Below are 26,651 nucleotides of genomic sequence, written 5' to 3'. Positions count from 1 at the left end.
TCTTCCACCCTTACACTTAAGCAGAAAAAAAAAAGCATTTTATTTTTTTCTCACCAGCATCACGTCATCTGGTTCGTATTTTTTCCAGCAGTGATGCGCATGCCAGCAGTATCACCTGCAAGAAACTTTTTCAGTTCATATTTCAGCTTGGGGCAGAGCTGTTTGAAAGCTCCCAGCCGTCTCACTCAAGCTGTCGAAGTACACGAGTTAACAGTTGTAGGGCAACTGGATTCAGTCAAAACAGACAGTGGGTGGGTTTTCAGGGGCTGGCCACAAAAATTAAAAAAAAAAAAAAAAAAAAGAAATAATTACTAACATCATGGCAAAATTGTAAAATAGTTGTGGTTTTTTTGGTAGTTTGTATCGCATGGTTCAGGACGTTCTTCAGGCAGATGTAGATACCTGTATTAATTTTTACCTGAAGTTTTTCAGTTATTGGTCTAGGAAACAACAGGTTAAATTAGAAACTTTGATCCTATTCCCATGGCAACAAATAACCCTTCTTAAGGTTACTTGAATATTTATCTTACTTCAAAAGCAGAAATGCTAAATTACTTCCTATTAGTACCTTGATATTCTCCTGAAAGCTAACAAGAGGAAAACTATGCTAATACAAAGCTCTTCTGCTTGTGACTCTTTAGACATTGATGCATTCTGTAAGCATTGATCTGGTCAGAGTTTCTGACTGTAGGGTTTTTCACTTTACACGTCACATCTGGGAAGCAGACCTGTTGATGAAGTTTTAATGAGTGATATTTATTTTGCCTTTGAATTTTTTTTTCCTGAGATGCATTGAAAGGGGTGCTGATGTAAGAGCAAATGACTATCCACAAAACAGTAAAATAGCACAACTGTCCTTTAATGTGTGAAATAAATTATATAAAAAGAATAATTTTCCATTGACCTTTTCATTTATTAGTAACCTTTTAGCAGTAATAGATACAGAGCTGTTGGATGGAAATGTTACCTCTCTTACTCAATTTGTCCGTCTGATTATCTAGGCTTAGTGAATCTTTTTGCATGTTGTGAGAAAATCCAAGGTTTATGGCCTTTCCACCCCTATTTCTTCGGAGAGCAGGAATGGTGAGATCAAACTGACTGACCTATTCAGCTTCCCTGCCTTTATTAGGCAGAGGCCTGCTTCGCTATTTATGTGGCTGTGTGGTGAAAACAGAGGGTGCCAGGACGGGTAGCCATAAAGTATTTGTGATGGAGAGGTCAAACCGAGCCCATAATTCTGGGTTGCATCCAAAACGCAGAAGTTTATTTTGGCCAAGCTTCTTAACTTGTGCCTTGTTACCCAAGGAAAGGCCTCTGGAATTGATTAACTCTGCACAAAGACTTGATCTGTGTACGTTTTCATTAAGGAGGAGCCCTTCGTGTTATGTTTTTCCCCATTCATTGCTTTCCCTTGGTGTGAAAAATATTTTTACATCCAGTTTTACTGTAAAAATAAGGTTTTTGTGCTTTTCTTACAGGTGCATCGCCTTTAAACTGATGTTTTCTAATGTTTATTTCAAGGACAGTCTACTTCTCTGCTGTTTTTATAATAAAAATACTAAAACAGAACTTAAAAAGCAGATCTATCGGGTGAGCCAGTGTTTTCAGATGAGACTGTTGACAAACGAAGGCAGCATCTCAGTACAGAGTGATGTTTTAGCATGAGCAGAGAGAAATGAGTGATATCTTAGAGCAACAAGAAAGTTTATTTCAGAAAACGGACAAAGTATTTCAGCAGGCTTAATAGTGGGATGGGGCCATGACAAAACCACTAATATCCATTACATGGATACATTACATTAATATCAATTACATGGATATTAGTATTAGATTACTATGTTTACTACCCCCACACGCTCCTTCCTTTTTCAGTTCATATATTTCACATATTTTAAAAAATCATGGAAAAAAGGCTTTTGAAGCCGCACAGCAAAGATGTTACGTACTGCCATAGGATTATTTCCTCTAAGGCTTAATTGCTACTTGACTGTGAAATCCTTGAGCTCAGTTGATCTAGAACTCCTAAGACCAGTGTTATATAGTGAAACTGGCCATTTTTAGTTTTTAGGTACTTGGGTGCCAACTCTGACTTTTTGAAATGCAGGTGCTTTACACTGTGTGAAAACTAGGCTGCTTTAAGACATACTCAATTTTGAAATAACTATTTTTTTTTTAGTATTTTATTATGTTTAAAGCTGTGCTTAACTTTTTTTTTCAGTGCATGCTTCAAAATTAATGGCTCAATGTTATGTTAACACATTTTGATTACAGATTTTCCAGCAAAGTAACTTGTATGAATAAAAAGGGAAGGCGCATGATTTTCTGACCACAAAACACACCAGTGCTGGGACTTTAGAGAGCACAGAGATGTTGTCTGTACATCCCACAAGCAGGCCCTCCCCATCCTTTCTAGGTGTTTCTGTGTACTTCATGCTGCCACCCTGAGATTTATTCAGAGCCTTCTCTCAGAAGGATGTTCTTCTAAATTGTTTGTGTATGACAAGTAGTCTGGCATCCTCATGAAGTATTCTGATCATTTGTTCATTGTCCTGCTCAAGGATCTCAGCACTGACTTCATATATTTACACTTCTGATGTCCCAACGGTATGTGTTTAATAATGTGTAAGCTTTAGCATTGACTCACTTGTAACACAAAATACTACTTGAGAGCAGGAAGAGTACAAGTAGGATTAATATTGTGTGGGTACAAAGTCGTGGTGTGATTTAATTTTTTTTTTTGAAAGGGCATTTAATGCAGACTGAATCATTTTTCAGTTATTTGAAAGGGCGTGGGAAGAAATCAAAATTGAAGTACTGCAGTAGACCCTAATTTATTAGTCAAGTGGAAGGGAAAAGATCTTATCTAGTGGGGCCGCAAAAGATTACACTGCATCTTGTTCACTGACGGGAAGTGATCTTTCTTAAACAGAAATTCCAAACAAAGGCTGAAGACAGGCTAGAAGGCTACTCCAGTCTGAAGCTCCTTCACCCACTGTGACTAATTACATATTCTGTAAATGATTTACCCACTGTAATGTCTTCTTAAGTTCCACTTTCGTGAAGCTAATCACTTTTAAAAAAGGAAAAGTGAATAAATGCTTTTGCTCCAACAGTCTTTTCTCCCTTGTGGGTGATAAATGTTGATCTTCCCAAATGTATGCGTGCATGTACCTATATGTGTGCACACGCATATTTGGTTATCTGTTTGTGGAAAACACCATCTTATTTTTATATTTTGCATTACTTGGAAGCCTATTAATCAATTAGCAGCCTGTAAATTGCTGCTAAGTTTCTGATGGCCTCACAAGCTGTTCAAAATTCCCTCTTGTTCCATGGAGGTTCATTTCCATGCATGGCCACTGCCTTCCAGAAATGCTGCTTGGACAAAGGGAGAAGCCACGCAGCTGGGAATCACAGAACAACAGCATCCTGAATTTTTGACTCGCACTCTGAAGGGGGAGAGATGGTTATCTTTTTCAAGGAAATCCATTACTGAATTTTGCATTTATCAGCATGGGACTCCTTTTGGAACTACGGGGCTTGTTTCTAGGAAAAATATTTTGATAGTCTGTCTCAAGGTTTAACTCTCAATGTTTAACTCTGTCAATCTCAATTCCCGCCTTCATCTTTTTCTTAACTTCCTACAGCATAGAAAATTCCTATTCTATTTCCCAGTTCTCTGTTTTCAATGCCAGATATTTGTAGGCTATTATGCCCTCTCACAACTGAAAGCTCCTCATGCTATTCATCAGTGTTGGTCTTTTTTTTTCTGCCGAAATTCTGCTTTCAACTCAGTACAAAAGTACTGAGAAAGGGCTGTAAGTCACTCTAGAATAAAGTAGAAGAGCAAAAAACATGTGTGTATTACAGTCTTGAACTAAAATTGTCATGTTTTTATGATTAGCCTTCAGAAATGTAGAAAAATGTGACTAATTAATGTTTTGGTGTGTATGCTGGACTTTAGGAATAATAACCAGTGAAAAGGGATCTGCCGTCTTTCCTGAATTTCAAAGTTGTGTGAAATTTGCCAGTTGGCCTGGATTTTCCCTGGGAATGATACTAAATATGGAAGTTCTATTATAGCATTTTCAAAATGAAAAATTTAGTATGTTTTCGTGACAGAATGAAAAGTTGTTAATTACTGTGGTAGCAAACATTGTCCATCTATTTCTGGCAAGTATTATCTGAGTAGCTCAGGAGCCTGATATGGTTAAGGAAAATTGTGATTTAATCTTACACATAAGCATGTTGTCTTCAGTGGAATTAAAACACTGAAGGCTGTATCCTGCCTGAAAATGGACAGCCTTTTGAATGGGAAATTAATAGATGGCATCACGCGTTCGGTTTTAAGCAAAGTAAATAACCTCATGCAACTGGAATATTCTGCCCCAGGCTTCGATTTCGTCCTCTTTTGCTCACCGTGCTAATGACTGAAGTTTCTGGTGTGACTTCTTCGTTGATGGTAATGCATCAAATCTATTCGTGGCAATGTATCAGGTCTGTTTGAGTTGTACAGATAAAGTTTGACTGCATTGTCTCTATTTTTTCCAAAGAAACTCATGCCCCAGTCATCTAAATTGTGACTCATGCAATAAGTTATCCGAGATGCTTGGGGCAGACATGAGAACTGCAAATATACTTGTTGTTTGTCTGCACTACGCTGGGTTCATCATAAATTGCAAGTTGGGATGATTTTTCTCTTTGCCAAACTGCAGACAGGAGATGGATGTAAAACTAACCAGTCATTTTGCAGTGATAAAAAAGGAAATGGTTTTTATGTTATACCTTGTTAGAAGATAGATACGTGAAGGATGCTCAGTGTTGCAAAAATGATGTTTATAGTAGGTGTTCTTTTTTTATGTATGTTTTTCATTATGCTTTGGTCATTTTTCTTTGACCATAGCTTATTTTAGGATGCTTCACCTTTAACGGGTGTCCACCTTCCTCCTAACTGAGTAATATTGTCACATTTGGCACTTTGTTTCTTTGACCAGGGTATTCTATTGTAAGTTGTGGTTGGGTTTTGGACTCCTCAGCTCTAAGAGAAATCCATTTTGTGCACCAGTGTGCCATCAAACACGAAGTGACATTGAGATTCCCTGTTTTCCACCAAACAGACAGCGTATAGCTTTGTCAAAACAGCAGGCCATGCAAGGTTTGACAGCACTGAATGCCTTCAGCAAAATCATTTGGCTTGTAGCAGATACATAACTGATAAATAGGATGATGAGTTGATCCAAAAATCCCAATTTGCATACACTGCATGAAATACACTTTTGATGTACTGCATACATCTATATTTGTGTCAAGTCTGATTTGCAAAGGCATTTTATGAAGATGCTTTAGAGTGATGAGGCTTTGCTTATATTCATGTCATTGCATTGATTGAAGTTCTGTTGTATTTCTCTTTAATAAGTTTGCTGTGTTTTCATGCATACCTGGGGATAAAGCTAACGCTTAAAACACCTTTGCTAGTTTTTTTTATAGAAGTTGCTAAGTGCTTTTTGAATGGCCAAGTATTTTTGAAAACTACTTTTTAAAAGAGAGAGACAGAGGTTTATAGATGGATATGTGTGTATTTATTTAGAAACGTCATAGCTAGTTTAATCGGCTTTACTGACTTTTCACACTTGCATTTGTTGTTTTTTCTTTAAATTCTTGATCAGAGATTGACATTGAGCGTTGTGTTCGTGAGTCAATCAACCTGTTTCGCTGGACCCCAAAGAGTGCTACGTACAGGCAATATGCACAGCCTCCTCGACAAGCAGGCGAGAGCAACGGCACGAGAAGTTCAATGTCCTGCTTTTCAGCAGATTATCAGGAAGCACCTAGAAGCGACCTGGTAAGTGCCCTGGCACATGGAGGGGGAAGACAAATGATACACAGGCATGCACTATTGTCCATTCTTGCACTATTTTAATGCAAAGCTTTATTTATTGCATACATTTATTTCTTTGCTGTAGCTCAGAGAACTCTAAATCCTATCGTCAAAGTAGTCATGAGTGATAATAATTGTACCTAGCTTATGGTGATATTTTAAAATTTTGAAGTTTAAAATAGTGGGATATGTCCCTACCTAAGTAGGTAAGAGGAGGTAGAAAGATAAATGGATCGTTTTAGTTATATAGCTGCAATGTTGGTTGTTGAAATACCAGCTGATGAGTTTATTGTTCATCTTGTTTGAAAATCTAAAACGATGCTATTAGTCTCTTTCTTGCATCTATAGGATTCACATGAGAATTGCAATGGGTAGGCAGATTTCAAACTGCTGTAGGGGAGAATTGCTATTGCCATTCAGTTAGGGTACTCCAACTCAGTGCAAGTTCGAGGAGTCACATTAATGCCAATATTGTGTGCGTGCGTTTTGAGGGAGATTTTTTGGGTGAATTTTTGTTTGTTTTTTTGTTCTTTTTTTAATCAATGTCACAATTTTACTTTTGTCTTACAGTTTCGTAGCAAAGGCCCTTGCATCCGCTAATATGTTGTTGATCTGGACAGTAGAGCCATCCTATAGCTGGCTTTTTACCTTCCTTGCACTGCGAAGTGGTTACTTTCAGCCAGGTTCAAGTTAGTTGCTCTAGGACCTTCTTAGTTATGTACAAATTTTCCAGCTCTTTTGATAGTCTGTGCCACCCCATCACAGTTCAATGAGGTGGGGCAGGGCGAAGAGGCTTTTTTTTTTTGTTGTTGCTGTTTTCTTCTGTTTAGTGCAGTAAGAAAATACCCACCAAACCTCAGTCCCTGGTAGTTATGTTGTCACTACAAAGCACAGGAGTTTGACACATTCATCACACAGACTTGCTTCTTAACTACTGCATGGTGTTAGAGCCTGTGCCGTGGTATTAATTCTGAGGAAGAATCAAACGCAGTTAATGAGGTTTAACTGCTCTGAAATGTAGCTCTTCATTCCCTGTATTTTTTTTCCTGAGCAGGAAGTAGAAAGTTTTTTTTGGTCGTGTGGGATTTTTTGTTGTTTTTTTTTTGTTAAACTACACTGCTTTGAACTTAAGTTTCTTTGATGTACATGCCAATAAAATTATTTCTTTTTGTGCTGGATCTCTGCCTCTCTCCGCTCCTGCTCTTCCAGCTCTGTGGTGTTCTTCGTTACCGCAACAGACCACTATCCAGGTCATACCTGCAGAACTACAAACAGGCTTTGTCTCAGGAGAGAAACAATAAAAGAACAGTTTACCAGTGAGAACTGGAATTTTTAGGAAAAACTTCTCAGAAAGAGCAGTCAGGCATTGGAGCAGGTTGCCCAGGGAAGTGGTGGAGTCACTGTCCCTGGAGGTGTTTAAAGACAGGGTAGATGTGGTGCTTAGGGACATGGTTTAGTGAGCAATATTCGTGACAGGGGGACAGTTGGACCAGATGATATTGGAAGTCATTTCCAACCTTAACGGTTCTGTGATTGATTGAAAGAACTGGGTAACAGGAAAGTGATGCAGGTAGCTCTGGCTGTTTTTTCCATCTTGGCATGCCAGGTTGAAGGGTACGGCTCAAGCAGTTTTGAGAGGCAGTATGTTAGTTACACCTGCATTTGCCTTAGCAAAGAAAAGCTGGTGAATAAGAATATATCTGCATAGCTATTCAGTTGAGGAAAAAATACCCCTTTGTCTTCCTATTAAAATCTGATGATTGGTTTTTGTCAGCTATACTGTCTGAAGGGTGCTGGTGATTTGAAGTGATTCTGTTCCATCCTCTCAGCAGTATAAATCTAGTCAGTCTTTATATAAATAAAATTAAATGGTATTTTTTTTCTTCCATTTTCTCCTACAATCAAAATTCATCTATTACTACATTACAATAGGAGGGGAAGAATATATATACACCTGTCCTATCTATTTGGCCATCTGCATTAGATTTTAGACTTCTGATCTGTTTTCTCAACTACTAAGAAACTAAGCTCTGTATTGCCACTTCAGTGTATCTGAATACTTAAGTAGTTCTTAAACCTGAGTATGATATTCAGTCATCATCTTTTTTAATTTTTTTTAACTGTATTTTTTTAATATTACCGTATTTTCTGTAAGCCTTGGGCACAAATCCAGGACTCCAAGAGCTAGACCTGCAAATGCAGAACAAAAGGAAACTAAAGAGTTTATAGGATTTAAGAAATAATAGGTAGGAGTACAAAGGCAACTGGGAAGAAAAATGAAATGACACAAGAATACTGGTGGTTGTCATACAGGAATTTCAGCAAATACGACTGCTGTGCTGGTCTACAGATGCATGGAGAAGCTTTCTGAAGGAGCCAAGGACTGCAAATTCATAGAATAATTCTGATAGGAGGTCATCTGGTACAAATTCTTTCAGAAAACAGACAAAACCCTGAATTCAGATGAGCTTGCCAGGGGCTTTGTCCTGTCAGATCATGAAAACTTCCAAGGAAAGTGATTATGCAGTCTCTTTTTGCAGCCTACTCCAATGCTTGACAGTGAAAATGTTTTCATGTATGTGCTAGCTTTTCTTAATGTATGACAAGAGTAAACAGCCAAGTTTCCTCAGTCCTGAGGATGTGCTCATGCTTTTCTGTGTCCAGGCAAGAGTAAAGAGGCTTGGAAGCAGCAAGGAGGGATAAGGGAGAGAGCAACAATGATGTGCTGAATTAGTAAATAGAACAAAGATTAGTAATTGTAGCAGAGAAAAAAAATCTATTGTTTTGGGTCAAGCAAAGTTTCTTCCATTTCCTGAGAAATGTGTTGGGTCTTTTTTTTCGGTAGTAATTTTATTTTCATACCAAAAAAATATATTTATTTATAATGCCAGTAACTAGGCTCATCCATCCCATGGTTTCCGAGAAATTAAGCTAATGTTTTTTCTAGAAAAAAAATAAATACCACAACTTCTATTGCCTTCTCTTTATTTTCTGTTTCTTTCTGCTTAACAGTAAAACACTTTTGATTCACTGCCACGTAACTGATGGTTTAACTTCTTTTGAAGCTCAGGGGTGTTGGATCTACTGTGGTTGTGTGGGTTTTTTAGCTCTTTTTATGGAGGAGGACCCTGTGATTTTTACAGAAAATTGTGAATATACTCAGTTGTTGTTTTTTTCTGTAGGAAAGAGAAAAGTCATCTCATGGAGACTGGCAAGGAAGCAGATTCATATGTGAAGTTCTAGTGTACAAATGTGTTTGCTCTCATGTGCTGTACTTGTGTGTCAGATTTTGAAACATATATGTTGTGGTATTGTTGGGGGCCGCAGTCCAAGCTTCTAAAATCCCATGTAGGGTGAGCCACTAATGAGGCACCTGTCACTTGTAACCACTTCTGCACTTTTAGATATTTGTCTTAGCAAGATGACACTTCATCATAGAATCACGGAATGATTTGGGTTGGAAGGGACCTTAAAGATGATCTGGTTCCAACCCCCTGCCATGGGCAGAGACATCTCCCACTTCTCATGGATATGAGCAACATTGCGAAGAAAAATTTGAAATTGTTGTGGAAATACTGTTTATGCACAAAGATGTTTTTTTTTTGTCTTTGTTTTTTAACCTTAATCCCAGAATTGTCTGTTTCTTCAGTCGTGTTCTCTGCTAGTGTTTGCTGCCATTGGAAAACTTTTTTCCACTTGAAAGCAGTGGGAACTGAGTTCAGTCTTCAGTACATACTGCAGTTTTTCTAAAACTCCGTTGTGTCCTTGCTGGTCAGTCTAGCTCTTGAAAACATACTTTTTTGTTTCCCTACCTATTTACCTGGTTCATGTGGAATAAGCACTACATGCTACACTTGTATCTCCAGTTTTATCTTTGTGGATCACATCTGTATTTAAGGCTGGGAAGAGTAGGAAACAATTCCTTTGAAAACAGAGTTGTGGGTTTGCTTCTCAAGGTAATTTATGACTTCTTAAAACATCAAGTGTTTAGTGTATTTAATTCTAAACACCGTCTGTCTCCTACTTCCATATTTGTATTTTCTTTCTAAGCTGTTTCAGTTTGTCCCTTAAGTGCTTTTTATTGGCTACTCAAATATTTGTGTATATCTGCATGTTACAGTGCTTTGGTTAATAATAACAGGAGAAGTATTTGCCCCTGGGTGAGCACTTTTCATCCTAAATCAGCAGCCAGTAGAACAAACTGTTTTGACTTTTTATTATTAGCATTGCTTAGTTTTCATTTTAGTGACATCTATTTGCAACTTCATAAACAGGCTCGGGTGCTCTCCTCCCTCCCAGCCTTGTGTGTTGCTTAATCTTTTACTCTTTCAGCCAGTAAGCATATTTCTGCTGAGATAAAATCTCAAGGAGGAAATAGTTTCAGAGAGAACGAATGTGCATCTTAAGTGAATTAGCATGTGTATTTTAAGAGAGATAGAAAGTCCAAAATAAGAATTAAAAAACCTTTTGCATTCACCGCTGAATTTTAATAGTAGGTTACTCACATTTGTTTCTGACTTTTTCTTGACCAGTACACTGAATTTTTTTCTTATTTATCCTGGTGCATGAAATTTACCTTCATGCCCTAGAAGCACACAGAGTAGTGTTCTTGAAAGTCCAGGAGTCAGACACTAATACTATTTATCATGTAACAATTTTCCGTGATTCCCCCATCTCCCTTCTTACAGACATGGCAGATGTGCACACCCTCTCCAGCTATCTGTGTGCATAAAGAGGGAGCGCGTGGTGCAGTTCCTTTACCTCTGCATACGCCTGCTCAGTGTGACAGATGGACTCCAGACATCCCTAGGCTGGTACAACTAGGCCTTAGTCTTTTTCTTCTACCACCCATCCTCTTTTCAAGGGTGGGAGATCCTGGTAAAATGTTGGGGAATTGAAGCATTCAGATGGAGAAAAGCTGCCACAGGATTATTGATTCTTGGGCTGATTTAAATGCCCTCAGTTCAGATTTTCGTTTTTTGATGAAGCAGAAGGAGAAAAACCTTCATGGAAAGGTGACTTAATATCTTGATGAAACACTACAAACAGGAAAGCTGCTTTCTTATCAAAAGCAGTTTGAGAAGAGTTTCCTGAGGGTAATTTCTCTATGCATGTAATCAAGGACAGCTTGCATGACAGACTTCTTACAGATGGGGATTCAAGCCTATTTGCTATTGACTAAATTTGCCAAAGCTCAGTTGCTTATAACTTCCTCCAGTATGCACCTAAGATATAATTGTCCATATAAAATGGATTGGCTAGGTTTATGCTAAGTCCTTGAAGAACTAGTGCGTACAGTCCCTCTATTCCCCTAAGAGGAGCACAGTGAGTAGTGCACACCATCTCTTAGCTTCTTTGTGCAGGCTAGGAAATGTTCAAGTGCCAGGTCTGTGCTGTTCGTAACAGCCATTATATATATTCTGCCTGAAGAGTCTTCTGCCATTTCCAGGTTTATTTTGTGTTCTGTTTCTATAAGAAACTTTTTTTTCCTTCTTTTGTAGATCAAGACAACAGCATGTTGTTCTTCAAATTTATTTCAGGTTGTACAAAATGTTAACCAATCAAGATATGAGTTAGCTTCTAATGATATAAATTGTATATATAGGTATAAATTATAAATTTGAGTATGCCTTTGATGCTTCTGTTTTTCTGACTGTATCTGCTAGCTTGAGTGAGAAACTGTGTTTATTTTTCATTTTCAACATGCTTTTGTTAAAATACACTTTTTATGTCACTCTACTTCAAGAATTATTTAATTAGGAGAGCCACAATTAACTCATCACATTCTGGCAACTATTTTTTTGGTGTTGTTAAAGCATCAAAACCTTCTCCGTGTATTTAGTAGCTTTTCAAAAAAATTTTGGAATGCATAAGCCAGGCAGGCTGCAACCAAAATAGGGAACGTCATTGTAAGGAGTCTTCTGCTTCCAGTGCTTTGGTTTTGCAGATTAGCTTAACTGAAGGAAGCCTTGTAGCACTTTTTTTTTTCTGTTTGGTTTTAGAAACATGAATGTATTTTATTGTGCTTTAGGACTTTTTCCAATAGCAGATAAGGCATTACATCAATTAGCAAAGTAAATAAATAAGAAATATATTGACTTAAGAAATAAGTGATGGTAAATGTTAATTTTAGAGTCTCTAATGAATGTTTTATTTGTTTATTCAAGTTATAAATAGCAATCGTTTTAATTGAATATAAGCTGATTGTAGCAAATGTGCTGTGTTTGTAGCTGAGGCAGAATCAGTGTGTTTATGATAATCTAAATATTATTTAGATGACTTTAATAGTTTCTTAGATGCTTATTTAGATCACATTCAATTATTGCAAACATATTTTGTACAGACTTTGGGTTTTGAGTCTCATTGGGATGTGTTTGTCTGCTGTGAATATAAATGGGGCAGTGAGGGCAGGCAGAGCACGCTCTGCAGCCTTAGCATCAGGTTCTGGGTTCACTGGTTGCCCATCCCCTTCTTCCTCACAATCCTTCACCATTACACACCCTTTGAAGTTGAAAGCTGGGTGCATTTGACCTTTTTGACCTCTCATAATTGGGATTCCGTGATTGATTAATTGCTAAAGAAAAAAGTTTGTTATACCTGTAAAAAACAAATAATGTTAAACAGCCAGATCTCTCCCTTTGCATCTTGTGGGCAAGTTCTTTATATTTAACATCATTATTGTGTCATGTTTTTCAAATCATTGTTTTAAAATCAGATTTTGGATATGATAACTATTAATGAAATATTAGGTGTGTTTTGTGGTTTTCTTTAGCTTTGTCATGTTACTACTTAAATTTGTAAGCAGATGCCACTGTATGGCAGAATTAAGAGTACAGCAACTATTGTCAGCATCCTTTAGAGTGTGGAAGTTACTGAACTGAGAGAGTTGTTAAAGGATTGGACCCATAATAAAGCAGTGAACAGAACAGTGCAAAAGAGTCAGGTTTGCTACTGATGGTAAAGAGTTTGGATTTGAGCCAACTCCGTGTCCTGTTCTGTGCTCAATTGCAGCCCCTGTGGAGTGTATCCTGTGAAAAGACATTGCCTGAGACACGTGGTAGCACTGGCAATGTAGTCTGTGGTCTGTCCTTGCCAAAATAAATTATTGGAATATCAAAAAAAGAGGAATGGAGGAAGACCAGAATTTCCAGAGTCTCTCTGGCCGATGTTACCTCTGCCCATCTGTGCTCAACACTCAGCTGTAGCTGGCACTTCCCAAAGTGGCACTGTGATTTTTACCTGTGCTTTGTCCGCCAGCCAATTTTCTTCACTGATTATTGGTGGGTGATCTCTGTGCTGTGTCGACTGGCATGGCTCCGTTCTTGAAAATTTGGCCTTGTGCAAACGTTTCTTTCTACAAGTACAGCTGGAGCAAAGCCTTGGAGTATGACTAGTTTTCAGCAAGGAGGAATTCTTTGTTTTGTCTCACTGAAGAGTAGTAATAGTAAACTGTTTTAAACACTTCCTCTTTTTTTTTTTTTTTTTAAATACACATCCCTTGCTTGAAGAATATTAGGAAGCAGTTACACAAATCATTGTTTTAATAACTTCACTGCTAATTATTTATCAGGTTTCTAACAATATGTGATAAGCTGACATTTTCTGAAGGATACTTTAGAATTTTCCCCTGAGAAATGCGTAAGGAGTCAGCTTGCGAGTTCTGAAGGAGAAAATGATTTCAGGCTGTAATTGTCCTGAATTGCAAGCTGTCTGTCTGAAGACATAGTTGTAACTTCTTTTTCTTTTTACATAGTTTAGCATTCACCCTGGTTTCCTTGGAGAGGAAGGATTCTAGTGGAAGTAAGTCCATTTGGCAACCAGTATAAATAACTTGGTGCAGTTTCCTGGGTAGCTGTTTTACTTCATACTTTGTTAAATAATCTGTATTTTATAAATAGCAGCCTGTGCTTTTTGCAGTGCAGCATGCATATGAATTAATTTTAGGAGAAAAGTAGCTTTTAGAGTAAAGCCACTGAGTGTGCTAAAAACACGCTTTAGGACCAACATTGTTCTTAAAAGCTTGGTGCTTTATTTGGTTTCTGATAAGCTGATAATGCAAAGAGAAATAGTCCACTTGATATGACTTCCTTGCATTTGTGTGCTTGCAGCATTAGAAGGCAATGGAGTTTAGGAGAAGCTTTTGAAGCCAGGATTTGGAGGAGAAGTGAAGTGAAGAGTGAAGGATCTTTTTTTTTTTTTTCCCCCCCACACACACAAACACACTGAAATACACAGGCATAGCTACCTCCTGCTGGTCACAGCAGCACTAATTCCATCTTGCACTAAATTCTGCGTATGCCGTATATCAGTGCTGTGAAAAGTGATGTCTTAGACCATGCTGCTGTGTAACAGTGCTATTGAGAAAGTGTAGTAAAAAGGAATCTTTTGGATATGGGGACCAGATGCATTATGTGGGAGATATATGCATTTATAACAATCAAAGGCCTAAGATTTGATTTTATTATTATTTTTTTCCCTCTACCCCCCAGGTCTCTCCTACCCTATTTTTTTTTTCTTCTCTAAATGTCCCAGAGGTGTGCTGCCTTTGTTAATACTCATTCAGAAAGTCTTGGATAAAAAGCAACTACAGCTGAATCCCAAAAAAGATGCAGTTTCTAAATTGAAGGTCCCTGACCCCGAGTGACATATGTAGTCACGCTGTAAAGAAGAAGGAATTTCTCTTCCAGTTACAGTTTGCATTAAGGTGTTATATTAAATTCCTGTTGCTTTTGTTTTAAAAGAGGGCAAGGTTGTATCTGGCAGTTGGTATTCTTTAGATTCTGCAATTTTATTTATTTTTTCCTCAGAGTATTACAATTTCTTGTCAAGGAGGCAGTAGTTATCGAGCAAACTGGACGCACTGATGGAAAGCGGGGAAGGCAGGCAAGATTGTTCTTGCTGCTTCTAGTTTTATTTCGTATTGAAGCTTCTTGTGGGTGTTCTCAGGCACAACTGGATTACGGCTGAGCTCTGTAATTTAAAGGGGTTTCCTGCAGTGGTGAGAAGAGTTTACCTGTTTTATCATATCAGAGGCAATAATAAATGAGACCTTGCTGCATGTCTGCCTAGCTGCATGCAGGGAATAACTTGTCTTTTTGCTCTGCTGACTCAGCTGAGTCACTCAGTTGCATTATTCCAGAGAGACAGAGAGAGGTTTCCATAATAATCAGGCAATTAGGCTACTTAGGCAAGCAGAACCCACTTACATGATATTTTTGTAGACTGCCTGCGACTGTGTATGGAGACATTTCGAGTAAGCTTACAAGTAAGAAGTGGTCAACCATGGCTGTTTGCGCCCTCCTTCATCTTCTTTGGCCTCTCTTCTCCTCTCCTTTCTGCAGTATTACCTCAAGCAAAGGGGGAGAGGAGATGTGGGGTGTGATGTGTGGCCGGGCTGCAAGGTGGGCCGTGGCTTCCTAAAAATGCCCTTTGCAATGCAGAATGCTGCAGATTGAACTGGCCACAGAACAGCACAGCTGGAAGCACGCACCTTGGTAATTTTTGTCTCCAGCTCTTTGTGGTGCTGGCATGGGTGCTGGGAGCGTGGTGGGCTAGAGGTGTGTGGTCTGGACTGGGGAGCCCTGCAGGAAGGGGAGGACGAGTGCAGCTTCCAGACCCAGGAATGGGGGCAGACTTAGTGACTGGGAAGTAGAGGGAGATGGGGAGCATAGTCAAGGGTAGGATGTTGGTATCTTGACTTGGAAATCTGAAGAGCTGAGTATGATGGCAAGGGAAGACTGAATTCAAGGCATAACAAGGAATTTGCAAGTGAGGTTGTGTAGAAAACAGTAACACTACAGTGTCTGCAGAATTTTAGAGAACAGTTCCTAATATCTGGAAGTTTGGCTGCTCCTCCTTTTGTAAGTAGTCCTGACTGAAAATCAGGACTCCTTGCTAATAATGATCATAAAAATGGCATTGGTTGCGGGGCTGAGGGAGTGGAAAATCAAACCTTTTTGGTTTTTATTATTATTGTTGTTGTTATAATATTTCCCTGACTGTATAGGCCTCTTTCTGCCAGTAACGGTGGCTCCATGCATTATTCTTTCTCACTGGGTGCAGGAGTAAAATAGTTTTTGCTATCGGGCCATCAGAATTCAAGGGAGCAATGGGACTCAGTCTGTTTGTTTGAAAACAAACAAACAAAAATAAACGTGCAAAGGACAGAGATCCTAGGGGATTAAGTACTGCCTTCATCTACTCAATTACAAAGGATGTAAAGAAAAACATTTGCATGGAAAATGCTAAGTAGAAACACGCTAGCCATGACTGGTTTCATAAAACCTTTTAAATTATGTGACTAAAATCCATAGTGTTCTTCCTTGATCTTGTTTTCAGATGCTTCCTGAAAACTGTCTTTTTCTGTCATGAACACTGCTTTTGATTTTAAACTGGAGTGACAACTTTGCCTGCCTGCCTGGCAAGGTGGCTATGGATATATCCTGAAGTGTCCAATTCTTGCTTATTCTCCCTCTTCTTTCTACCTGTTTTCATCTGACTGCTATGTTCTGATTTATATAAAATAGTGTTACTCTATACGAATATGTTTGCCCCCAAGCTTCTTTAGGACCATGACCTTGAATATTATGTTTACATGGAAATCACTTTAACATTACCTAAGCCTTCTTCCATTACTGATACTTAAAACCAAGCACAAAAGCAACACCTTTGCTACAGACTGATGTGATGTTTGATTCAGAGTTGCATCTGTTTGTGGTTGCTGTGTGAATCCGCATTCGTCTGGTTTTGTTCCATCAGTTCTTCAGATACCTTTTAAAACTTTTCTTCTAAGCTGGTTTGAAAACGTTATTTACTACTTATTCCCAGTTGTACATGCATACACTGATTTCAGAAGCAAAATGTTACGTTCCAGAAACATGCAATGACATTGTCCATGAAGAATGTTTCCTTATGAAGAACTTGGGAACTATGAAAAGAATATTTTGCTTGAACCCCAGATTTTAATCATACTGACTTTCAGGCTGAAGTTCCTTCTGTATTAGATTTGTTGCAGCAAGCTATGCCAACTTCAAAGACAAAAGCGCAGGAGCCCTGCTTCTATTTAGATAAAGCTATCCTTTCCATGGATAAAAAGTTGCTTTATAGCTCCTGTGTTTATCAGATGGGACTGTTAAGTTCAAGTTCAGCAGAACTAAAGATACTTGCTTATTTTCTCCAAAGTGTGTATCTTCATTTAATAGCAAGGGTGAAATGTCTGTAAGAGATTACAGGCTAATGGAAAAATAGATAGGAGCTATGATTGCACCAGCCACATGTCCTGGAGTGCTTTAATCTTTTTGAAGCTTGACTTCTAATTTGAGAATGTGTAAGCAGCTTTAGTTCTAATATTAAAAAAAAAAAAAAAAAATTCATAATGCCTATTTCTTGTTATTAAGAGCAGTAAGTGCACATGGCTTAGCAATTCCCAGGCCTATTTAAAAATTAATGAGGTGAGAAGAGTAAATTCTTTACTTTGCAAGTACTTAGGGTGTTGTCAGGGAAACTTCTGGGAGACAACGAGATCTCTCAAACTTTGGTTGAAGTGCTCTTTTCCCTGTATCATGCTGGTCTTCTCTGAGGAACAGCTTCGTATACCTGACTAGTCTAAAGTAAGATTCACCCCCAAAGGTAAGATATGCTGAAGTAAGTCTCTGTGTCAGCCACCTTCTCTTGCACCTCCTCTTAAATGTTTGGCTGGGCTAAAGCAAAGAGGGTAATCCCTGAGGTAAGGTAGGCCACAGCTTGAACACTGATGTGGAGAAGAGCAGGGAAGGTGCGAAAAGTTCAGAAGAATCCACAAAGTTTGGGTGGTTAGGGGCTGAGACAGCCTCAAGTCCAGTGCCAAACTGCAGGTGTACATAGCAGGATGGTGGTATGACGAGGAGGTGTGAGGAGGCCATGCAGCACTATGGGCTCAGGGGAGAGTGGCTCGAAAGCTGTGCAGAGGAAAAGGCTCTGGGGGTGCTGATCAATGCTTGCCTGAACATGAGCTGGCAGCGTGCCCAGGTGGCCGAGAAGGCCAAGGGCATCCTGGCTTGTATCAGGAATAATGTAGCCAGCAGGAGCAGGGAGGTGATCGTCCCCTTGTACTCTTCTCTCCTGAGGCCACACCTTGAGTGCTGTGTTCAGCTTTGGGCCCTTCAGCACAAGAAGGACATCGAGGCCCTGGAGCGTGTCCAGACAAGGCTACAAAACTGGTGAGGGGCCTGGAACACAAATCCTGTGAGGAGCGGCTGAGGGAACTGGGGTTGTTTAGTCTGAAGAAGAGGAGGCTCGGGGGAGGCCTCATTGCTCTCTACAACTGCCTGAAAGGAAGGTGTGGGGAGCTGGGGGTCGGCCTCTTCTCACAAGTAACTAGTGATAGGACGAGAGGGAATGGCCAGGGGAGGTTTAGGTTAGAAATTAGGAGACATTTCCTCTCAGAAAGGGTAGTCAGGCGTTGGAAAGAGTTGCCCAGGGAGGTTGTGGCGTCACGTGACACCGTGGTGTTAGCCTTGTTTAGCTTGAGCTGACTGACAGGAAGGTAGGGAAAGTGTCTGATATGAAATAGAGTTGTTACAAGATACCTCAGATGAAGTCATATTTTTAAATATAATTAGGAAGTATGATCTTATAAGTGCGTGCATGCATGTATTTCACTTTGCAATTTCAAGGAAATAAATTAGTTTGATAAAACAGCTGTTACTGGAGAGAATTGATTCAGCAGTTCTCTTTCCCAGAAGTCTGTCAAGGAGCTTTAGGCTAGAGCTTTGCGCAAAACTTATATAGAGATATTGTAACACAAAATAGACCGTATAGGCAGAACTGGACACCCTAGATCAGGAGGAAAAAAAAAGGCAAAATTATAACTAAAATTATGACAAAGACAGTTGTAAGGTTCACAGTTGAATGTTTCTCCGTACTTATGACCCAGTTAATGGGAGAAAAAAAAAAAAAAAAGCTTGTCCTAGTTATTAAAAACTTTTTCACAGTACAGATAGTGTCTGCCTGTAGAACCCTTCTTGTGACTTCACACTTTGTAAACAGGGGGAAAATGTTTTTGTGTTATCATAAGGGAGTTTTTTTTGACAATTTTGCTTTCTGTTGTAGACTTCATAGACTTCATGCTTTCTTCATAAACTTATTATTTCCTGAGGTATTCATCCTATATGTGGAATGAGAATTGAATAAATTAAAGTAGGAAGTGGTTGTGTAGTTAGGGTCCATTACAGTGTAAATGTTTCTCCAGAAGACCCAATTCAGGTCATAACAGCCAACTTCACTGGCATAATCTGCTTATATAACTCCTGACGTGGCTGAGTGTTTGTTGTTACCAGCAACCATCAGTTTCCCCTTCAAGGCTTGAATTCTTTTTGCAGTGGACTTCCTTACTTTCCTTCCTTGGTATTGCTCCACAAATGCCCTCTTGAAGCAGAAGCTGTTGCTTGAGGAGGGTGTAGTGATGTCACTAGCTTTAGTCATCAGACAAATGAAGTGACAAATGAAGTCATCAGACAAATGTGTATTTATGTAATCACTACTTTTCTACATTGCTAACTTTCTTGGGTGTTGAAAACTTGTCTGATGCGACTTTTCTAGACATGGACTGTTGAATTCATTTGACAAGTCTGAAGTTTGTCAGAAGAGTTTGACTGTGTTCCTCTTCCTCCTCCCCTTTGATCCAGCTCTCTTTCATGGACTCCTCCTGGGGAAATGCAGATGCTCAGGTGCAGATGTACCCTGGCAGGTGGGATTCTACAGCAACTGGGAGGCGGCTGTGTCCTCTGTCACACTCGTATTTTTGTTGAAACAGGTCTCCCTTGGGTGTTGGTCTGTTCTGTTGAAATACATAATATGTTATCTAGAAACTCAAGCATCTTTCTGATTATAAAGCATTGTGACCTCTATTATCCTGAACTTGGGAGGACGTTAGGTGCTGAGACTAGCAATTTGGAAGTTCTTGTGTTTTAAATATGTTTGTGTACAACAGAAAAGCCAGTTTGGTGGGCTGATACATTCCCTGAAGCATACCTAAAGATTCTGTCTGTAATTTTGAGTACATTTTGATAATCTGTGTTACAGTAAAGGTGTCTATAACTGCACAAGGAGCGTCTAGGAAGTCTTTTGCTGGGACATACCTCAGAAAAATGTGTACGCCTGTGTTCTCCTTAGTATGTTCACGGCCTTCTTCTCTAGAGTTGGAATAGTCCTCAGATTAAATGTGAAATTAATATTGTTTAGAACTGGAAGAAAAAAAAAAAGCTAGAGCTAATAAGTTAGTTAAGCTAATGCTAATTAGTAATGCCTGTTTCCCTCAGCACATTACTCTTTTTCTCTTGAAATTTTTTATGTATACATAGTTTCTTGAATCTGTGTGACTGCAGCAATCTAAAACTAGGTGACATGGAATTGTTTTTTCAAAGGAGAAAATTTGGTACTGTCATACCAGAATATATTTTGACTGTGCTATATGTACTCATTCTCAAAAGTAACATTATATTTGTAATTTCTGACTGTAACATTATATTTGAGGCTGTCCTTTTTTTTTTTTTTTTGGTTTTCCATAGTCGATGTCTGTATGCCTGTGCTCATGTTCTGAACAACTATGGAGTGTATGAACAGATCTTTATGATGAAATGATTGACTGTTTCATTTGTCGTCTTCCTCAAGAATAAGACAATACAGTCTGAAGGTCTTTCAGAAGATGCTCCCTGTAACATATCCTAGCTATTCTGTTTGTTCCTGTCTGTTGACAAGCCAGAAAAACTCACTGGGAACAGCTGTAGACTTGGTTATAAACAGCTTTTGCCTCTGTTTGACCTTCTGCACAATAGGAGCTTTTAACAGTTGCACAAGACAAACCAGTGGTGTTGTAAGATGACAAAGCTCTATAAGCCTATCTTTGATGTACCTAACTCTCGGAGTAAGTTGAGTTCCATAATGTTTTTTTGTATACATAGCCAACGTGTTAACTCTGTATCTGCTGGATTAAAGCATAATGAAAATAAGCTGCTTTAAAATTTACCTGTGATTTTTCAGATTGAGGCAATGGCGATAACAGAAAATAAAATCTTCCTGCAGAAGACTATAAATAAGTGCAATTTATTAACTCCTTAACACCATGGCGCATGCTGATGTATTTTTAATTGCATAGTGTATGAAAGTTTTCAAAACTTGCACTTTCAAGAGTTAATGAAGGATCTTCTAGTTCTTTTGGATGCAAGTGTAATTGTAATGGCACGTAGTTTCAGCATGTAAAACAACCTGAAGGAAGGACAAAAAGTTTCTTCAAACACTTTACAACGTGGTCATCACAAGATGTATTTTTTCTGTTGCGGTTCAGAGTTTTGTATGTGTTGGCAGTTATTAAAGTACAGGATATCTACATTCTTTATTATTTACAAAAATAAGGGGGATAATATTTTTTTTGCTTTGTTTAGAAGTGTGTGAGCTTTTAAGAACATGAATTGAGGAAAGCACTGCAGAAATGTTACTGTTTAGGAATATTTCTGAGATAATTCACAATGAAGGTTCTCTTATGAACAACAATTTAAGTATTATTAAAGTAGTTGTTGGAATATTACCGGGTGTGATACCCTACTAAAGAAAAAGGAACAGATTTTTTGCTTTATGATGTTTTGTTGTTTCTTCAAGTTTGGTTTTATTCAAAAGTAACTCTATATGTTTTAAACAGGGGAAATTCCATGGTATTTGAAAATATACAGTGAAAGATTTAGGGCATTTTGCATGTCTGCCAAGACATGGAGACAGAAGGATCAAGAAAGGTTATATAGGACTATTTTTAATATTTCTGGTGTCCTGATCTTGGTCTGGTCTTTGGGCTGAAGGTTGCACCTAATGCTTAGATAGTTCTGTAGCTTACAGTGACGTTCCTGCAGTTTCTGTGCCAAGTCTCCAGGTGCTACCCTTCTTTCATTCTCTAAGCCTTAGCCATTTCAGCTTGTCTTCTCAGAGGGTGCTTCATAGCCAGTTTGGCTATCACTTCTTCCGATGCTGAGAAATGTTCTGTGAATTTTCTGAGCCCCTCAGCCTTGGTGAATTTTGCATTAACAAATCACAAAACAGTTTGCACTGATCATTGAAGAATTTTATTTTCAAACTACTTCAAAAGAAAATAGGGCTGTATTTCTTGGATAGGCATTTTGCGCTGCTCTGGAGCTTTTCTGTATGGATAGTCCAACTCTGATTACTTCAGAGTTTCTGTCTAACTGGCTTGTTATACTCTGAGGTTGTCAAATAAGTAGGGGATTCAAAGAATGCTATGTCTTTAATTATATCACCTTTAATATTATTTTTCTCCTTTTAAAGTCTAGGGATTCTATCAAGCTGGATGACCTGAAAGCAGAGGTGTCACCACGTATTTCAGCAGAAGACCTGATTGACCTGTGTGAATTGACGGGACCTAGTCATTCCAAAACACCTGTAAAGAAAACAAAGCCTAGCAAACCAAAGCTGCTGGTGGTGGACATTCGTAACAGTGAAGAGTATCCTTCAAATCCAAGTGCTGGTCTTGCCAAATCATGCTTGCATCAATTACCTTCTCTTTGTCTGCAGGCAGTGTAATATTGGAATGGTAAAAAAAATGGGAAGGAATGTGTCCAGGTACAGTGGAAGGACTGAAGGCTGATTTTTTTTTTGTCGTGGGGAGTCCTGGTTTGTAGAGAAGAGTACGGATGTATTTTTACCTTCATACTTGAGGCTGTGGTTGTAATGAAGCCACTTTGTACCAATAGGTATAAAGGTGCTGATAGGTGTTGTTAGCAGACCTTCCTCACTGAACATGACCAATATTTTGGAAGTGTGGGAGACTTTCCAAGTTAGTGGAAGGGAAGTGGAGAAGAGTTGATAGGGACTGGCAAAGCACATGAGCTCAGTGGAAAGTCAGTTCTCTACTGAGTGCCTTCTCACTACTGTCAGGTAGTATAGTCCAATGACTGTCCTAACTTGTCATCTAGTTTGCTTATAACAAGCTTAAACATATCTTGAAGCTGTATTTATATCAGGATTGCTACCCTGTCTACACCGTACTCTTCTGTTCTTTTTCAAATACATAGTACTTTGCGTGTGGAGGGATTTTTTAATTGTTTTTCTGTATTGGCATAGTTAAGGGGCTGGGTTCACTTGTTTTTTGGAAGGGGGATTCCTTCTTAGCAGATGTGTTTTGCCAGGAACACACATGTTCATCAACATCCATCTAAAAGTGGGAACAATTACATGTTTTTAATTAAGGTAACTCTCAATGTTCTATGGGAGTATTGAGAATATACTTGTTATTGTTTATATCATTTTTAAGTACTGCTCCTTTCATAATAGTAAAGGTGATGTAGATTGTTGCTTTTGCCAGGAGGTGTAGTCTTAGTTTGCTGTGTAACAAACTGTAATTTGTAAGGATCGAACAGTTCTCAGTAGAAAAATAATAAAAGAATCAGGAGTCTTAGTCCAACTTCTGCTTCCAAAAAAAGGAGGACCATTCATATTACTGATGTCTGGCTTATTAAAGATCTCCAGTGACAGATTCAGCCACTGGGAAAAAACTTTCCTGTGTCTGATAACAGACTGCATGTGTATGAGAAAAGAATAAATACTAGACAATGAAGTGAATGTCCAAGAGTTATAAGCTTCCATACTTTCTAAAAGGAAAAGTATGGTTACTGTTGAAGTTCTTAGATGGATCATATTATTTCCCTCTAATGGTGAATCAATGCCAAATATTTGGGCTAAAATATATAGTAAAAACTTAAATACAATTTTTACTGTGTAAATAGGTGTAAATATATTATTTACATAATAAAGAGAGTAGTATAACTTGATTATTCTAGATAAAAACTCTTATTTTCAGGGAGTTACAACTTTATTGTAAGCCATACTTGAACCTGTAATGTGGTCTGCTGCATAGATAAAACAAAGTGGTCAAAGGAATACAAAAAAAAAGTTGTTTTTTTTTTTGTTTGTTTGTTTGCATGTAATTATTTCATTCATTAGTTAAGGTTTCCAATTAAGTAGAATGTCATTAGTCTGACTATTTTCTAGACTTCTGTGGCCTATTTTTCTCCCGGAATTAGCCTGTTGAAAATGTGATTCTCCTGGCTTTTTGTTCTTTTTGAGTCTGTGTTCCAAGACATCATTTCTCTATCAAGAGAAAAAAAGTTTAAAAGAGAAAGCCCTGGAATTAAAAGTTCTGAAAGGTTATTGCTACTGTATAAAAAGCTTTGATACTTCTGAGTTAAATAATGTTTTTATTACAACATGCATCATTGTGGTGTTAATTATTTAAGCTGCTTACTAGAAATCATCAAGGAGAAAGCAGGTGGAAAGCAAGTAATATAAAATGCCTAGACTATAATCATTGTACCGAAAGACTATTATCTGTGTACAGTAATGGATTTATTTGTATTACAATCAAGATCAAAGGCAGGGTGCTTGTTTAAGTGTTTCTGTAGCCTTCCTAATAGCTTGATAATAGGTTTTACTCTACTGTTGTACTAATCCTATTCTATTCATGTGGAGTAGATTCAAAATTTCAATTATTTGAAAATCATTTGACTGCTGTGAAGTGGTTTTGTGAGGTAATTTTTCGTATTACAAAACTTTAATCAGTCTTTCACTTTATATTTCGTGAATGAGGAGGCATGCTGGAGAGAGAAAATCTCTGTAGTTCAAACAGCACATTTTAATCACTGCCGCTGTTGTTTCAGCATGGTTGGAGTCTGTGGTGATAGAGTAAGGTGTGATTCAGTGCAGAAAGACCTACTTCCTTCTGCTTGTAACCTGCCTTTTAAGTATTGGGTTGACTTGAATCTTCCAGGTGTTAGGAGGTTGGGAATGTCATTTTAGAAACATCAGCCTGGTCGGTAGTAAAATTACCCCACAAATGATTTATTTTTTATGTCAGTTGTAGAAGAAACTTACAGTGTATAGAATACTATTAAACTGGCATCAATTCTGAATATACATAGGAAACCATAGGAATAATGTGTTCACTGTCTTATTCTTGCAGTACAGAAACAGTCTTTTGTCTTCAGAAACTATCAACAAACTGTGCAACAGGATCAGACAGGGTGTATTTTGCTGTGGTAGTTGTTTTCAAACGTGACAGACCACTTTGAGCCATTTCAAAAATATGATCACTTCTCATGTTTTGTTGTTTATCTTTTTCAATATCTATGCCTGTCATGCTAAACTTCCCTCTTCCACTTCGGTTTCAGTGTGATTTGAAAAAAGCATGAGAGAACTTTCAATAAGTATCAAACATGATTCATATTTTATATTAGGATGAACTTGAAAGCTACGGCATTGTTTTATAATGAAGCTCATATTACAAGACCAACAGCTAGTGACCCTTTTTCCCCGTGGACAGCTTTGTAACAGAAGACTTTCTAATGAAAAGGTAATATGCTCAAAGCAGTGTTTCTGGCCAGCAGTTCTGTCTAAGCCTCATTTTATTAAGTATGTTAACAGAAATACTGTCACCTTTTCGTTCCTGCTATGAAAGTTGTAGTGACATACTTTATGGTCTCTAAGTCTGTAACACAAAATCTCGGTCTTTTTGTTAGTTAGTAGCAGAATGTTTAAGATGGTCACTTAAGATTAAGGAGAACATGAATGACAACTACAGTTTGGACCTATCAAGTTAGGTGATAATGTTGGCAAATGTATTTCTTTTTTTTTTTTTTAAAAAAAAGAAGTTAAGTTTCTCTGAGCATTTAGGCACACTCAGTGGCATGAGCATAAGCTGCTAAGTATATCCACAGTCACATTCTGTGTAAATAAATGTCATTTCAGACCTTTTACCCTGGTTAGTAGCTATCAGAATGATGCAGTTATAAATTAAGGGTGGGGAGGGATGTACATCTGCACCCCCGAAATGGTGAAGGAAGGGATGTCATAATTTTCCCTTACCAAACAGTAATAAACTGATAATATTAATGGATGGTATGTGATTGTCTTTGTTGTTTCAGATGTTTTAACAGAGCTGTGTTTTTTCCCACATGATAGTAATGATGAACATAAAGCTGAGACTTACAGAAATCACTAGAAATGAATATTAGTATTAAGCTAAGTCAGCTAAATCTTACCTCCATTTAAGGCTGCTCCTTTAAAAACAGGAATTCTAGGATTTATAATCAAATCTAGTAGCTTTCTGCAAGTATGGTAATAAAGGGTGACTAATCTGGATATTTGACATTGTGTATATTTTCACAGAAGCTTGCAGTTTCCCAGCTCTTCAAAGCTTTTCTTATTTACTGTTGGGGTAGGAAGTATTCCATGAATGTGCATACAGTCTATAAAAGTAATTCAGAGGTTTGTTAAGGTCTTGACACTTTTTGGAAATTCAGTAAAAGCTAAGTAGTAGTGATCCAGCTGAATTTTTATTGAGGAGACTTTCACATTCATTACTTGTTCAGAAAATCTCACTGAACGATCACCCTCTGAGAGTAAAGCACAATTTAACTACATCTCAGCATTGCTGGCATTCATGTATTAACTATTTTCTGCGTAAGACCCAATACATACTCACTGGTATTGGGATTGCAGGTAAATATAAATGATTCTCTTTGGATCAGAATCATAGGGGGCTTGCGAGGAGTTGGCAGGAAGTTTAAGAAAATTTCCCAATAATCCCCATTTAGTAATGGTTCTCATTTTAAGTAAATTTGCATAAAACTCCTTTGGAAAGGATGCTCCAGCTGCTCACTGATATTTGGTTCCTGTGATAGGACTAGAGCAGCTGGTTTGAAGTAAAACCCCCAGAAATGTGCATACTGTAAATACT

General features: G+C 38.1%; 1 protein-coding gene across 9 annotated transcripts in view; it reads left to right on the top strand.

The window, feature by feature from the left end:
- Positions 1 to 26,651, top strand: part of TBCK (TBC1 domain containing kinase) — a 108,030-nt gene that overhangs the window by 67,515 nt on the left and 13,864 nt on the right. For all 9 annotated transcript variants that reach the window (XM_048066436.2, XM_048066432.2, XM_048066437.2 and 6 more), the window contains 2 exons: positions 5,667 to 5,842; positions 22,187 to 22,362. In XM_048066436.2, coding sequence (XP_047922393.2) covers positions 5,667 to 5,842; positions 22,187 to 22,362 — 352 coding nt within the window. The remainder of the gene's footprint in view (positions 1 to 5,666; positions 5,843 to 22,186; positions 22,363 to 26,651) is intronic.

The sequence above is a fragment of the Anser cygnoides genome, chromosome 4, assembly GCF_040182565.1.
Source record: "Anser cygnoides isolate HZ-2024a breed goose chromosome 4, Taihu_goose_T2T_genome, whole genome shotgun sequence".
Taxonomy (NCBI): domain Eukaryota; kingdom Metazoa; phylum Chordata; class Aves; order Anseriformes; family Anatidae; genus Anser; species Anser cygnoides.
Note: the sequence above shows the minus strand (reverse complement) of the source record. Positions and strands in the feature narration are given on the sequence as shown.